Here is a 17124-nt window from a genome sequence, read left to right on the forward strand (position 1 = left end):
GTACCTACCAGAAGGAACAGAGAACTATTTATTCAGTAGGAGTTTTATTTGGTTTTAAGAGAGGCTGACAGAGACACATTTAAAACTGTGTCTTTGACCCAGTGTTCCCCAACCCAATTTCTGTCCAACCAAAAGAAAAACCACTGAGTAACACACGCAGACCCTTCCCATAAATCTTCACTTACTCTGCCCAGTAACTGTTTTGTGCCCTGGGAAAACAAGGTTTGCTATGTTTGAGGCTTTGTCCTGGGTGATAGTGGACCTTAGTGAAAAGCTATTGTGGAAATAAAAAACCCTGGAGATTTCTGGAGGGGAAGGCAGCAGGGGGGAGAGCCAGACACACGCACACACCTGATGAATAAATAGGCTCGTTAGATTGGACTGTAAAAAACCCACAAAGTTATCAGCGAGAAAAAACCCAAATAACTACAGGCATGGCAAGACTTGTGTTTGTAGAAAGGGCTGAATAATTTATGATTGGTTAGTCAGAAGACAAATATGAGATGGCAGAGGTATGCAAACTAGTGGAAGATAAGAAGGCCTGCTGGATGCCTCCTCTTTACCCTTGCTTATAAAAGTGAGATCAAAAGACAATTTAAATCTGATAAAAAGAAATACGACATGCAATTAACTTGTAAAATTCATTGCCACAGGATATAAAGGAATAACCAGGGAAAATTAAAGACAAGATTGGATGTTTCTCCCTGAATTGCTGGAATTAGATTTTTCAGGGGATCCAAATTACTGTATGAGTCAGTCACTGACTACCCAATGTCCAAACAAAAATATTATGTGATTGGCTATTTGGGCTACAGGTTTTAACATCTTTTTTAGAGGTGTCTGGCACTATTTGGCACGTGCAGACACCACCAAATGGGGCTCCTATGTGATCCAGCCCAGCAAGGGAAGCAGTGCCACCTCTGTGTGGGGTCCTTGAAACCACACAGGTAGGAATCTATAAGCACAAGGCTGCACTTTCGTGGCATTTTCAATCATACTCTTAAAAGCTCAGGGAGGGGCAGGTGGACAGGGTGTCTGGAAGTGGTCATCTAACACATTCCCGGGTTGTGCATAAAGTGCAGGCACGCAGTGGTATGGGAGTGGAAAGGCCAAAAAATCACTCATGGGAATAGAAGAATACTGGGCATGAGGGTAAAAGTGTACAGGCAAAACCTGGAAGTGAAGATGCTGAAAAGAGCAGAGGAGAGAAAAGCGTCTGCCTGAGGGATAGGAAAACCCTGTTTTTAGGTGGAGAGAGAAGAGACAATACTAATTACCTGCTCTCAGATTCACAGGGTGGGGGGAAACTGGAGGTATCCAGTATCTAGCTGAGTTATCTAATAAAATAGCATTTATTTTATTTATTTATGTTTATATTTTTATTTATTAATTATTATACATTTATTTAATTATTAAATTAATTATAAGCACACACACACCCCCATTTAAACCCCCAATTAAAATATCTAATGAATAATCTGAAATAAGCAGGTGTTGAAGGCAGGAACATGGGTCCCTCAGTGCTGGCTAAAAGAGATTAATTCCTATCTTAAGTTTTCTGAGCTGTTCTCAGGAGGCATACAGCTCTGCCCTCTGCCTAAAACCAGAACTTGCATTCCTATCCTACACAACTGTTGTGGATGTCCGCACAGTGTGAGTGACTGCTGGGGCTCCTCTGTTTCTGTAAATACAGAGTTTACTTGGATGATGCCAAACGAGAGATTTCCATCCAGTCTCTACCTGCAGCTGCTATCCCACCTCCAGTTTGTGGGTGGGACCCAAAGAGGGACTACTGTGCCAGCAAGAAGCTTTATATGATTTGGAGAACACTAGCGTGGGGCACCTTGCAGCCTCCCGTTGGACCTCCTGGTGTGGGAGATGTGAAGAAAGATAAAGAAGCTCTGTTCAGCGCTTGTCTGAGATAGGAAAAAACCTGTAATCTGGTTAGCACTCTCACAAATCCAACCAGAGGCAATCCAAAAATGAGGTCTTAAATACAGTAGATGTATTTGCCATTCTGTGTGACAACCTCTCCGCTCTGCCTCACGACATTTTCATCTGAGAAGAAGCAGTGCCCAGCGTGGGGGTCTCACGAGCAGGCTGAGCTGGCAAAGGGGAGCTCTGGGGCCAAAGGGACCCTGTCTGCACCTTGGCTGCTCCCAGGATGGTCACATCCGTGTGTTGGAGCACCAGGACTGGGCGGTGAGAGGGTGGAAGCAAGCGGCTGGAGCTGCTTCTTTCTGTGGCAGGGATGGCTTAGGCCAGACTTAAGTAAGCATTTACAGCATCATGGAGCTCACACAGGTTGATGTAAAATAGGTCTGGTGGACACCTTCCTTAGATCTGTGATTGACAGCAGTATCATCTACCAGTGGAAAGGCCAAATCCTCACTTTTCAGAGTTACCAGCACAAGCCTAAAGGTTAAAAAATGTAATTTTTCTTCAAGAGGAGACTACAGGTTATGGGAACCCAGTGCTTAAGTGCTGGGGGTGGGAAGCGAAGGGAGGAAATTTAAATGTGCAGAAGACGCCTGATTTGCCATCTAGAAATATGCAAATATTTCTACTTAGCTGTATTAAACCTGAGATATATTGTAAGTCTATTACACAATGTAACAATGTCATTACATTGTCAAATCCTTCCTAATCGGTCTATTTAACACAGCAGCTGTAAAAGGGAAGAATTAAAAAATCTGTACTTCCTGTCTTGTACACAGGTCTTTTCTAATGTAGCAGTTGGAGTGCAACCATTTGAGGCATGATGATAAAAACAGAGATGTCTTGCAATTCCCACTGGACTACTGTGCCCATCAGTCACTTTAGCAGTGCTGGTGGCAGCATGCAGTTTTCTGAAGGGATGTAAAGGAATGAAAACATCTGTGAAAACTGAATTTCTCGAAGCTTTGTGATCACTAATAAGCTAGCTGTGAGACTGGATAAAAACACCTGGCAATCAATTTGACTACACTGAATGTAACAGTGGGCAAAGCTTGTGTTTTAAACTGTCAGCATTGCCAGTTAACAAATTAAAGCTAAGAAGATACCAGAAAACTGCGTTTGAACACTATGTCTAAAGCAACCGAAAAATGCCTGTGTTGCTAAATGACAGTACATTCAAGCGAAATGAAACCACTGTTTTTAACTGACTGTACCTACAACCCTTTCCCTGGAAATCTTGCTCACACATGGATGACTTCAAGAGAAATAACCTAGTCTTCAGCCAAGACAGCAATAAAGTCATGACATTCAATAGGCATAAGAGTAGTAATTATAAACTAAAAGCACCAAAGAGTTGGAAAGACATACTGCAAATGTAAGCTAGCAGCATGCTGTCTGTTGTTATATGCTGTAGGCTGAATGTGAAAGGAACAAGGCGATCTGAGCACAAAGATTAGTAGAAGTGTAATTACTACAGAAGAAAGGTGAATGAGGAAATCAATCACAATACAATACCTAGGGTGATCAGATAGATCACCCTAGAGACTGGACATCAGGAAGCATCTCTTTACCAAGAGCGTGGTCAAACAGTCCTAGAGAGGTCGTTGATGCCCCAAGGCTGTCAGTGTTTCAGAGGCATTTGGACAATGCCCTTAATAATATGCTTTAACTTTTGGTCAGCCCTGAAGTGGTCAGGCAGTTGGACTAGACAATTGTTTTAGGTCACTTCCAACTGAAATTATTCTCTTCTCTTCTCTGCTATCCTTTCTCACTACATTTCCCCCAGTTGCATAGCGCTTTCAAACCATTCTACAAAGGTTCCTGCAGTATATGCCAAGCCAATAACTCTGCTTAAACCTCCCCAAATTTTTTCATTTGGACAGGGGTGAGGCTGGGACACCATGAGACAGCACAATTTGTTTAACTAACATTTGCAAAAGTAGTTAATCATGGCTCAAATAGTCAGACTGACAGTTGTCTAATGTATTACACTGAGGCATTAACACTGAAATTTATGTTAACATGCTGCTAAAGCACCCCTAAGTAAATATAGGCATGTAGTAAAATAGAAGACACACTGAAAGTAGCTTTTAAAATCAAGCAGCACTACAAGCTGGGGATATCACAGTGCCGTGAGAGGGTATATATGCCAAAGAGAATAATGGGCAGTTGGAAAAGTCTGAAATAGCAAACACCTAGTTTAATAGGATGCTATTTTGGACCAATACGGAAATGTTCCTAAGTGATTCAGATTTCTGCCTGGAGAGCATAACTCACTGCTGCAAAAGCAAAACTTGTACAGCCGTGGAAGCAGCCATTCCTTTCACAGAGGAGCTATGGGGAAACAGCTGATGATGATCTGAGGTGGGAGTTATAAGGAATGTTATACAACAAAGCAGCTGATCTGCAGCACATCTAGAAAGAAGCCAAGAAAGCTGGGTATTTCCTTGCATATCAATTAGAATCTATCATGCTATTCACTTGCTTCATTATTTTTTTTTTTCAGATGCTAGAAATTATAAAATCTGAAAACCAAACCAACTATTTCACTACTTTTGAGACTCCATATGCTGAGGTAGGCAGGTAAGTGAATTTGGCACAATCTGTCTACCTCTAACTTCTACATCAGCGCTTACATTAACAACTGATGTTTGGCATGGAGAATTTACACGTATGAATGGAAATCTGAGCAACTATCTTGTCTATGGATATGATGGGAATGCATTGTAGTAAGGCAGGATATGAACATCTCAAATCGAATAAAGACAAGTGGCGAAAACAGTATTTCTGCAAGTATCTTCATATACTGGCTATCTCTACTAGCAACAAGTTTAAAGCCAGTCCCTAAAAATGTGAGCAAATTTGAACATATCGAGTCTAAAACCAGAAAATTCTTGGTCAGCCAGTTGCTTACCTCCTTCTTACTGTACATTGCCAAGTCACTGAAACCTTGTGGCTCATAAGCATAATTGGAAATTCTATACTATACATTTACAGTATATAATATTTTGTAATATATAGTATTTAACAATATTAAGTTGCTAATATTATTCTTGTTGTTATTAAAGATATCTTCTGAGATTCAAATACGAGAAGTCATCAATCATTTGAAAGACTGCATAAATCATTTACAGAATATGGGTGAGTATGGACAGAGAACCTCATAATTTCTAATTCATTTGCCTGTGACATTTGACTTTAGGACACATTCCTAAAAAAAGTGAACTGAATTAGGAATCGCTAAACATTTTACTGCAGGCACTGAGATATATTGATCTTACTCCATATTGGAATGGACATAACCAATTCAGGCTTGGGAAAATATCTTTAATCTTCTAAGAAGGTAATTATAATATCACAAATGAATTCTTTTTAGTACAAGGTCTCTGGCTTTTAACAGGCTTTCTATTACAAACCTGTCTTCATTCTTGGATTTTTCACATCTCCAGTGCTCTAACCTATTCAATCTATTCTGGTGTGTATCTCTTCTAGTTTGTACTGCTGGAATTGTCTATTTGCAAATGACTGAATAGTCTTTGGGTGAACAAAATCAAAGTTTCTCACGTACCAGATGACTACAATTAACACCAGACAACCGAGTAAACCAGCATCTCTCTCTGGACCAATTAAGAATTATTTATTGATATTTGGATAGTTTCAGTGGGGCTGAGAGATTGTAATTTCCTGCTCCAAATCTCCCAGAGCAAGAAGTAACCATACTTTCCCCAGAAACCAGAAACTGTATTATTGGCTATTCTGCATGTTTGGGAGAGAAAGTGCATCTGATTTTGATGATGAAGAGAAGAAGATCTAGACTGAATATAAAATGCCTTTCCCCAGGAAAAGAGAATCAGTTTGTTTCCATGAATTACTTTGATTTCAATTAATTGACACTTTTAAATAAAAAATCATTTAATCAGAAATCTTACACTAGCCTTGCTGACTTCCTTCATCAGCAGATATCTCAGCAGTTACACAGAATATGGATGCAAAAAACCCGCAGCCCTCAGATCGAAACTTTGATCTCCAAGCCTCATGAAGACAAAATGTGATACTCCCCAGTGGGAAAGAAGTCACTAGACACACCTCACTCAGGTTGCCTAATTCACGGTAGGCACTCCTCTACTCAAAATAACATGGTAGTGACACTAGCATAAGATCAAAAAACCCATGTCAATCAACAAATACATGCTGTTGAATTCTTTAGCGTATACCAGAAAGAAATTTCAACGTGAACTGCATCATACCAAAGCAGCAGATTTCTTTTGAATAGCAGACATACACCACCTAGAAAGAGAAGACCAGAGCCTGATGACTACTCATAGCAAATGCTACCTTACTCAGCAGCGAAGGTACAGTCAGTGAAAGCAAATGTGAAAGAATATAGCCCATAGATGATATTCAAAGGACATTATCTTTCCTATGCATTTCTAAAAACTGCACTGCCAGGACTGTCAGACATGAAGATATGTCACTAGATATTAGTTTTAAAAACCTACAAAATGTGGGACTGATTTAGCCTAAAGAGCACATCTGTTCATTGCACATAATTATGGCTGATGAAATTATCAGGAAATTTTGATTTCCAGTCTTACTACTACTACTACTACTACTACTACTACTACTACTACTACTACCAGAGTATTTTCTAAAGTGAAGTGGGCAGAGTGTTCCTGAGATGAGTTCAAGTTGGGCTGGCAGGAGAACCCACAATGTGGAATTTGCTCCTGCTGGAACTTGGTGTTGCTGGGATTTATAATGAGATGTGATGTGAGATGTGTCCCCTTGGTCGAGGATACACTTAATTACAGACCATAGCTGGGTTATTTAGAGTTCAAATTACACTGGAAAGGGGCTGTTTATATTGTTTATCATGAGCAGCAGATTTACTGTCTGTCTGTATTTAAACTATATAATATGTCTAAATACCAAGGTGACAGACACACAATGTATCATTACATAAATATATTGCATTAATTCAAATTAAAGGTTCAGCAGATCTTGTAACACACTAGATATGGATTTGTTTACAAAGGTTTGACAAAAGTGCCATATGATAGTTCATTACCAGTCTAATTAATGAAAAATAGATCCAGTAATATGCAACAGCCGCTGCTGTCACTTAATGCTCTGAAATGAGGTTTGCCAGCCATGAAGTTCAAGAGCCTGATTGCAGATAATGGACTTAAGCTTCCTGTTGGGAATTTGTTCATTCTGCAGCCTCAACAGAATTTGAACTTGTGACTTTTCCATCAGACTGTAGCTTGACTAGAGGTAAAATAGAAGCAGCTGTGGGGAAACTGCTAATGGACTAACTGAAACACTTGAAACCTTTTACTGGGCTGGACCACCAAGCAGCCTAGTTGCCCTAGAGAACTGTTATATGACTAGAAGTGGGCTCAAATTTAAGGTGAAAAAGTTCTGAAACAGGAGTTTCAACCCCCAAATTCATATCTAGGAGTTGCACAAAGCTTAGGCACTACAATTCACTGCTTCCAGCATTTGAAGGGAAGTGTGCTCTTGTGCTTTTCGCTTGCCCTTGCCAGGCTTCCTCACGCAGGAGTCCCAAAGCCTCCTACAGAGTCAGTGGAGAGAAAGAAGTTCCTCTGAAAGCCCAGTGGACTTCAGGCATGCAGGTGAAACTGGTAGGATCTTCATTCTTCTGACCCCAGCTTGTTATTTATTATTCCTCATTATTTTTATAACATGCCACCATGTGGGAGCTGCCCTCACAGACTGAGATTATATTGTGATGGTAAAACCTCTCATACGCACAGGACAGTGGCCAGAAGTTTAATTTTGTCAGGTCACATGCAACTGTCTTGGAGGCCCATTGCCAGGGAAAAGACAATGGGCTCTTGGTTTACTTCAGCGTCCCTGAATGGCTTGACAGGGAGTGGATGCCATAGTTTCTTCCTGATTAGCAGACATGTCCCCTTTTATTTCAGGGATCTTCAGGGAGCACAGTTCCTCCTAAGGCACAGGCAGACACGGAGTTCTTCCCAGGTGTCGGTGTCCCTGGGCCCTGGCAGGCAGCAGTCAGGAGATGTAGTGCCTGGATTGCTACTCTTCTGCGCAGCATAACGCATCAACACAGCTCTGCAGTGCTAACAGCCAACCTTCAGCCTAACATGCCTGGGAAATTTAGGATTTGCAGAAGTAAGTACCTCTTTTAAGTACATTAAGTACCTGGGATGGTATGTTGTATGCCCTTTGCATTACGTACACAAGCTCATATACAATCAGAGCAAATGAGGGATGGCAGGTAACTCCTGACGGAACAAAATACAAATGAAGGTTTAATACTACACTATTATTACCATCTTTACAGAAATAAACAAGGGTACAAAACTGTCAAATAATGTGATAGATATCATTACCAACCTGCTAGCACACAGCGATGCTTCATGAACTAATTTGTCAGGGTAGTGACATTTTAGGCATACTAATGTAAGCACAGAGCTTTCACCCTGAATAATTTTTTTCTGGTTATTAACGGAAAAAAATCAAGGCTGTCTGAATGTGACCCTTGAGGCAATCCTCAAATTTATTATTTCTAGCTCTTGGGCCATTCCCCTTATGTGATTTGTGTTTGATCACAAAAATAATCAGAGAACAGATCTGCTGGAGATGTATAGCAAATTTAATTAATAGTAAACAGACTAAGTCTTCTAAAGTATTATTGTTGCACTGTAACAATAAGCAGAAAGAATAACTGAATGGATGTATAAGTAAATAATCGAATGCATGAAAAGTAATAGGCCAAAACTGGCCATGTGCTTTTAAGGAGACCTTAGCAGTGAGTGCACTGAGTTCCCCCTGCAGCCATCTTTTCTCCAGGCTGAACAAGCCGAGGTCCCTCAGTCTCTCCCCACAGGGCAAATGCTCCAGCACTGACCATCTTGGTGGCCTTCACTGAACTCAATTGAGTTTATTCACATCTTTCACGTGTGGTGTTGGAGGGGAAAAATGGGGTGCAGTATCTTAGGTGCCGTCTAATGAGTGCCGAGAAAAGGGAGATAATCATGTGTCTTTATCTACTGATTGTGCTCTGGTTAGTACAGCCTTTGCAGCTAGAGCACGCTTTGCCACGACTGCAAAGCCAAGGTGTCAGGCAAACAGCTACTTTCTGTAGCACAAGCTGCAAGATAACTTGCTAAAGGTTCTTCCTCAAAAGATTAAACCTGGAGAGATGCTGAACATCAGAAACTCCCTTCGGCGATGCTAAAGTCATGGACAAAAATCAATTAGCAGAAGACAGACACAGAATAATTAATGGCCAGAAATTCAAGCTACTTGTTTAGTTTCCAGAAGCTCTGCTAGTAGCTGTACAGTGTTTTGCAGAACAAAGTTCCCTTTTCATTCAGTGCACCAGCATAGGAAGACGTCCAGAAGCAAATAGCTGTTGGCTACTAATTAATTCTGCTAGCAAGTGGTGGAGTTGCAAGGGGGACAGAAGATGCTTTCAAGACTAGAGATTGCCTATATGAATGTAGGTGCAACAAGAAGAGCAGGTGAACTACAGAGAAAGGAGAAAGAAACAATCCAGTAAACTCCAACACTCACGGAGGCCCATGGCAGGAGACCTGGCTGGACTATTTCATAAACAGTAGGAGGGTAGCTATGAGCTGCTTAAAGGAAAGGGGGAAAAATCTACATCAGTCACCCCACGATAACTTGCAGAGTTTTGGACAAGGAAGAACATTTTCTGGGGATCAACACCTCAGACTGAAGTTAATCACTGGCAGAAAACTTGCCAGCTGAATGGAGACAGGAAAGGGAGGAGAAACAAAAGCTGAATTGCACAGATTGCTAGAGTTTCCACACACCACCATTTGGGAGAGCAGCAAACCACTCCAGGATGTCTAATGCTTCTAGTAAGTTCACATTCTTTAAAGATCTATGTGTTTCTAGTAAGTTCTAAATGGCTGAAGTAGGTTAGTTTTACTAAATTGTCAGTCTAGTGCTTTCTTAGGATTGTGTGCTGACACAACCTGACTGCTGCAAAGTTTCAGGTGCACCACAAAATCTTGGAATAATGGTAAGTCTGGTTAAGGATGGCAGCCGTGTTTGTTGCTGCCAGGGGGAGCGAATGCCTGAATTTCTAGCTTTCCCTTGACGGGTGGCTGGTAAAGGCTGGGAAGATTTTTGAATATTCTTTCCACTTTCGGCTAGTCATGGGAATCTTGGGGCAAGATGGTGACCTGGTACTGGACAGGGTTACATTAGGTACCTCCCCTGCTTGCCTGCCACAAAACAAGCGCCAATTCCAATACCTGCCTTTCCACCTACTCACGTGCCTCGTGCTAAAGATCCTTTCTCCATTGTGGGGACTCCTTGGTGGGAGAAGGTGTGTATTTACCAGAGAATGAGGCAGAAGGCAAACCCTTGCTTTACACATTAGCCCTAACCAGCACACCGGTCTGCTGTGCCATGGGACACAGCATAACTCTTTTTTAGACCAGGGTGACACTTTGTTATTCACTGTTCACACTGAGACCCATGTGTAGGTCTCAGCGGACCCACGGGTAGACCCAGCTACAAGCACATGACTCTGTGTGCTATCTGCTGTCTATAGATGCACAGGAGAATGTGTTTCCTATCCCAGTTATCTATAAGTTAATTTAAGATACAGGCAGATGAAATTAAAGGCTGAAGAGGAGGAAGTTGAGAGAGAAGTTGGGACACCGATATCCTGAAGTTCCACAGATGTTCTGTGAAAAGCACTTCCTCCAAACCATTAGAAAAACCAAGAAATTATCAGATGATATTGTTAGCTATCCCTGATTTCTGCCTTTATTGGGAAACTGTTTTCCTGCGGATTCTTTTTCGAAGTAGGGTTTTGACTGGTTGTGGGCCTATTCACCATTCTCACGGACAATTTCTACAGCAAAGAAGGGGAGGAATAGTCTCTCAAAATAGTTGTAGAAGATGTATGATATATCCTATGCCAGTCATTGGCAGAGCAGAAACCTGGACGTCATGCAGTCAGCACCAATGTTGTCAGATGTTTCTAGGTAGGTTTTCAAACTTATTGCAGTGTATACATGTCTGACCACAGAGGTGACATAAGGAGAACACAACATATGCACATATGTGCATGGCATCTATGCATGTATATACAAAATGTGTAATATGTCCATTAAATGTATCCAGCTCCCATGATTTTCAGTGAGATCAGCTCTCAACCCCTCATTCTTCCAACATACGTGCCAGCTGTAGGAGAACATAAGAAATATGGACTGACTGGTATTTAGGGACTTTGTGATTTTATAACTAGAGAAGCCTTGGGCAAATGACAGTTGACACAGACCTATTCTGGATTTACACCTGATTACTGTAAATAGAGTCTGATTCCAGTAGTTTTCATTCAGAAGCAAAACAGAAGCGGGTGTTTTTATCTTAAAATAAACTAGAGCTGGGGCACTCACCTATCACACAAAATGGTTTCCTTGCAAAGCGCAGTCTTCCTTGCCATCCTCGGTATCGACAACAGCATCCAGCAGACCAGATACGAATAATAAATTCCAAACCAAAGACAACAATCATGACAAATTCCTAGAAAGGGCAAATAAGAAAAATGCCTGTTACAGATAAAGAGCACTGAAACATCAGGAAACTTAAGACCACCGTGTGTGTCTTGCAATCTACCCTGAGCATCTGATGATCCCAAGACAAACTTGGGGTCCTGCTCCCCAGGATGGTTACACATCTACCCACAGAACACAGACCTCGGAGCTTCCTAGTGAATAGTCCAAGTCTAACCTGAACAACATTAAATATCTGCTAAGATTGGCTACTAAATATGAGACACTGAAGCACTGAATCATACACAAATATATCAAAGCAAAATACTCAGTGACTTCGGATATTGAGGATCAGTCCACAGGTGATTTAGACAGCTAGTGAAGCATACATTATATATCCACATCCATAAAGTTAGTTCTCAGTCTGAAGGCTGAATATTTTGGTAGATACATTCTCATTGTGGCAATATGCAGGTGAAGTGATTGAGATGATGCAGAAGCATTTAGGAAATCAATTTGTTCCCAGAATCAGGTTAAGATACATGCAAGTGTAATTACATACAATGGGTATGTAATTGTTTCTAAGACAGTAAAATGAATGTTCACACTAGCCATAATGTTCCTTGGACAACTTGTGAATGAAAGCATTTAAAAATCTCGCCTTGCTTGTCTGGCTTCTTTTCACATTGGAACCTTTTTTAAGACTTTCCATTTTAATAGCATCAACCTGTATTTAAGCAATTTTTACTGGAAGAGATCTTTCAGTATAACAGTGAGGTCAACAGAGTTAGAGCAATAGTTTGGAGCTCCATACCTGACGGAAATCTGAATTCCTATAATCTGCAGAGATATAGTACTGGTATGGAACTGTAAACATAGATACTCCTCTGGAATACCACCATAACATTATAGGTTTTGAAATGATAAAATAAAAATTTGTGTGTTCACAAGAAGAAGGAGAAAAATACTTGAAGCAGCTTCTTAAACAGTTCATCAAGAAGAAGAGGATGAAAAGTTGTATTTTATTTGGCAGTTGAATGTATTTCCATGTCCAAGAGAAAGCTGTTCCTTGTCAGCCAATTAATGTGTTATTCCTGCAGGATGAGGACTAGTGTGGTACTGGCAAGAAAGCACTGCAAATGAATTAAATAGAAAAATATTTGCAAGGGAAGGGTTGATCCAATATTGACTTTTTCCCAATAAACAGTTTGCATGTTTTCAGACTGCGAGACCTTACAACTCTACAAGCTAATAAGGCTGTAAATATATATGTCAACTCAGGCATTAATTTACCTGAACCAACGTCACTATTAATATTGTGTCATGTAATGGTGCTTTACTAGCTTATCATTAGTGGCATTACACTGAAACATTGTGAATTTAATTTGCTTTTGCTGTCAGAGAACAATTTGAAAACAGTATTCCTTCCTAAAACATGTCAACTTGTATAACTCCATCACATTGAAAGAGTTATTAGAACCTTCTTCAGTGTCTTTGTTTCCAGTTTTGTAAATCCTATATTGAATGCCTAAATCACAAAAGCACAATGAGGTCCCTTTGGTAAAATGTGGCTAAAGAAAATGCCATATTTTTTGTTAGAAAGAACACATGAAAAAATGAGTGTGATGGTTAAGGTTTTCTTTTTATTCATTCTACTACAAGAAACTTCAACTTAATTCCATGAACAGAGCTATTGCACAACTTCAGAAAGGATTATGTGCAAAACTGAAAAAGTTCTCCATATACTAACAATAATTCTTAATATTTGGCTACCATGTGGTACATTTCCTTGTAGGAAACTCTGTGTAGGCCAAGAATAAAATGGACAAGAAGCCAACTGGAAAAAAAGGAAGATTATGTATTTTAGTTATTTAACTACCACTTTTATAGTGGTAGTTCAATCATGAGTTGTCAAATCTGGTTTACACATTGCTAGATGATGTCTCTGAATTTATGGGAGCTGATGGCAGGCCTCCAGGCCATTTGACATGAGATTCTCCTGATGAAGTCCCTTCTTTGGGGCAGGGGTAAGAGATACCGATGGAAAGGATGCCAGAGAAACATGAAACATTCTTTTCTTCCAATAAAACCTTTTCCTTGTTAAAATCTAATCACGTTTCATTTGACTAAGGTTTGTCATTTCCCTGGAAAACATACTGTGTGTACAGATGCATGAGAAACACCTCCTGCTTTGTAAGTACACTGAAATTGTCACAGGTGCCTTACAGGAGCTGGACACACACACAGGAGCATGTCCTCTCATACTCTAGACCCCAGCAGGGCCTCCGATGGAGAACTGGCAAGAACAGAAAGTACATAATGATTCTGGAAGGACTAGTCTGCAGCTCCAATTCAGCTAAATTAGTATCACAAAACTGCTGGTAGAAGTTGAAAAGAGGTAATTTTTTTTCGTAGTTTATTCTTCTGGTTCCTATTAGTGCTATGCAGTTTTGTATTCATCATCTGTACTACCATTAGCAATCACTATTCGCTACGCTTACTCACTTATCCAAAGACGAAAAAAGTCATTGTGTGCAGAAAGCGCATGTTTGGGAGTCCTTGTACTACATGGTGTACTCATGTCAGAGGCAGAAATCCTATTTGTCTCTCACACACAAATGCATATACGTGGACTACAAAGAGAAACTTTGTGGACATGTATCTATTTTGAGAGAGAAAAAGAGCAAAAGGATGTTTTCTCAAAAAAGAAAAATTTTTTGGAGGGTGGGGTATGGGTATAAGATTTTTCTTGGACAAATGTTGTGAAATATCTTTGTTCATTCCTTGAGAAAAACAGTTACTATTTCTAACAACTCTATGAATTTATGCACAGTGATATCCTCTCAAAATTAACTGAAAATTGTGCTGCTTAAGTAGATTTTAACAACAGCCACTGTAGTTATTGTAAGTGAACTCAGATACAGTAAATATGGCTCTGTGCACTGGAATGCTGAAAGAACTGCTGATTGGAAAAACACTATATATGATTTTCTTCCACACCTATCAAGTTTCTGGAGGTTTAAAAATACAGTATAAGCTTTAATAACAGAAAAGACATTGAACAAAGTGGAGATGAGGTTTCACACTTATTTTTGCACTTTCTGAAATAGCCATGTTTCAAAATGATCCTTATATCCTGGTGACTCCTGCATCCTCAACGAACAAATTTTTGAAGGGAATACATATCATTAAGAATAAAGTCTAAAGGAAAAGGATTTTCCTAGAAAATGTGAATGCATTTTAACAGAACTCTTCACACTATTTTGTACTTCATGTATTTTGGATTGTTCCAGGTTGAAACCAGAGAGAAACAAAGAATCCCACACCACTGTGAAAAAAGTAATGTTTTAGTAATCAGTGCACTCAGTCACAATGTAAAGTCCAATCTCTGTCAAGGTTAATGTAGGCCAGGGAATGACATTATTTTTTCCTATGGCAGCTGCACAGTCATGAGGTTCTTGGTTGTCTGTGGACAAAAGTTGGAACGACGCATCCCAAACAAGATCAGATTTTTTTTTTTTTTTTTTTTTAGATTTCATTTGGAATGGCTTATTACAAAATTAAGCCTAAATCTAGGCTTTTAAATAACTTGATTTTAGTTCCTTAGCAATCGAAACAGAAAATCAGAACATAATTGGAAAGGCATGTGATGGAAAAAAATCATTAGGCCTCACGATTTGTAGGCTTGCTGTAGAAATTATGGATTATAAGTATCTCTGTCCTACGTATAATATGATAGAACCTCATTAATTTTGGATTACTTATGAGATATGAATAACAACATTTACATCAGAATGGGAAAATCCTGCTCTGTTGATAAATCTGGCCTCCTTCAAAATTCAGCAAAGCTATATTTGAACTGATGGGCAAGTTTAGCTTTACTGGAAGCTCAACCCCTCCCTTCCTAGGTCGAGCAGGGATGCCTTGGCCTTCGCCATTTCTTCCTTTTCCCCTATAGTGTCATCCTTTTCCAATCACAGCTGCATCTGGTCCTGCACCACAGTTACCAAATCTGTAACTTTTCTGGCTATTTAAGCTCACAGCATGCACAACCCACCCACCCACCCTACAGTAACTGACATGGCAGATGCATTGGTGGTCCGGACAGTGGAAAGTCTTCCTCCTAAAAGCATTGTTCATCCAGACTGATGAACTATTCATTCTGAAATGGTTCTGCATACACAGCTCCAGTTGTCACAGGGAACTATGCATATGCAGGAGAAGCGAGGCTGGAGCGCCAGTGTTCTCCTGAAGTTTTTTCCTTCTGTGTGTGCCATGGGAACAATGCAGGTCACACAGATGGCAGGAAAGGAATATAAGAGGTCATCCAGAGCAGGTTTCTATTAACAAAAGGCCCTGGAGGACTGTAATGAACAGGGTTGATAATTAATTAAATCAAGCATACTTAGTACAATCGAGCTATGATGAGCAATTTTTTTTTTCCTATCTAATTAGGGTACAAGTGATGATTGGTTGAAATTGCCTACATTAATATGCTTATCAGGTATTTGTCAATGATAAGGATCTCCCTAAGCATAACATTCTAACAGTAAAAAAGTGGTTTTATCATAGCTTTCTTGTTCATTAATGTAACTGCTTATTAAAACCGAAAATAATGTGATGCTGCTGAAATCAGGTGCTTTGGTTGTAGACTGTCATTTCTGGGAATCAGAGCTATTTTTGAGATGAGAAATGACCAAAACTGATCACTCTGTACTCTTCTTCTAGGATGCTCCTGGTTACTTTGCAACGCGTAAATGAGCTGAGGTTTGGATATAAGAAATCTGCCCACAAGACAATGGCTCTGCTGTGGTTTTAATTACATTTTTTGTATGGAAATAGATATTTCTTGTATGGAAATTATATTAAGTATTCTAAAGGCTAGTGAAGTAGGATAACACAGCTGCAGGCTGATGTAAGGAGCTGCCTGCCTTGAACTCAAAGAAGAACTGGGTCTACAAGTGACTTCATCAGAAGCCCAGGAAATGGGCTAGAATAAATCCAATTAATTCCCTGAAATAAGCGTTAATAAGGCCACAAGTGTTTCCCTGCTGAAGACAACATCTCTGCAGCATAGCTGCACTGCAGATGCTTATCTGGTGTAAATCAGCACAGCCTCACTACACTCCCAACAGCAGGAACAGGAGGAGTTATGTCATCTGATAGTGCTCAGGAAGGGTCCCTTCTTCCCTAAAAACCCATAGACAAGGACTTCCAGTGTTTTCAAATCAGTTGGAAAAGAGGGAGGATAAACATTTTCTAGTCCTTTAATTTAAAGCGGACTGGTTTAAGAATGTTATCAGCTGCTAAAATCTCTTTATGGTGACACATGAGTAGTTGACACTATTAAAACAGCGATGCTTTATTATTCATGGTCAAAGAGGATGAGATTGTTTTCTCATTTAATTAAAGCAAGAACGTAACACCTCAGCTTCTGCATTCCTCTCTCAAGCGAAAAAAACCCTCTACTGATTGAAAGTACTGAGCACCAGAGTTGGACTCTACACTTTAAACAGACACTATCAGGAGGCAAGGGGGAGCACAACACTAGTCCGTCTCAGAGAAACTTGAGGAAGGTTTGATGCAGAAGCTGGAAAAGTAATAGAGGTACTTCTGTTATACCAGCCAGTTTTCAGACTAAAGTGAGCAGATACAAATA

At 40.0% G+C, this 17124-nt stretch overlaps 1 protein-coding gene across 3 annotated transcripts in view; it reads right to left on the bottom strand.

The window, feature by feature from the left end:
• Positions 1 to 17124, bottom strand: part of KCNQ5 (potassium voltage-gated channel subfamily Q member 5) — a 303880-nt gene that overhangs the window by 64664 nt on the left and 222092 nt on the right. For all 3 annotated transcript variants that reach the window (XM_055713884.1, XM_055713883.1, XM_055713882.1), the window contains exon 3: positions 11370 to 11496. In XM_055713884.1, coding sequence (XP_055569859.1) covers positions 11370 to 11496 — 127 coding nt within the window. The remainder of the gene's footprint in view (positions 1 to 11369; positions 11497 to 17124) is intronic.

The sequence above is a fragment of the Falco cherrug genome, chromosome 6 (genome assembly GCF_023634085.1).
Source record: "Falco cherrug isolate bFalChe1 chromosome 6, bFalChe1.pri, whole genome shotgun sequence".
In the NCBI taxonomy this organism is placed as follows: domain Eukaryota; kingdom Metazoa; phylum Chordata; class Aves; order Falconiformes; family Falconidae; genus Falco; species Falco cherrug.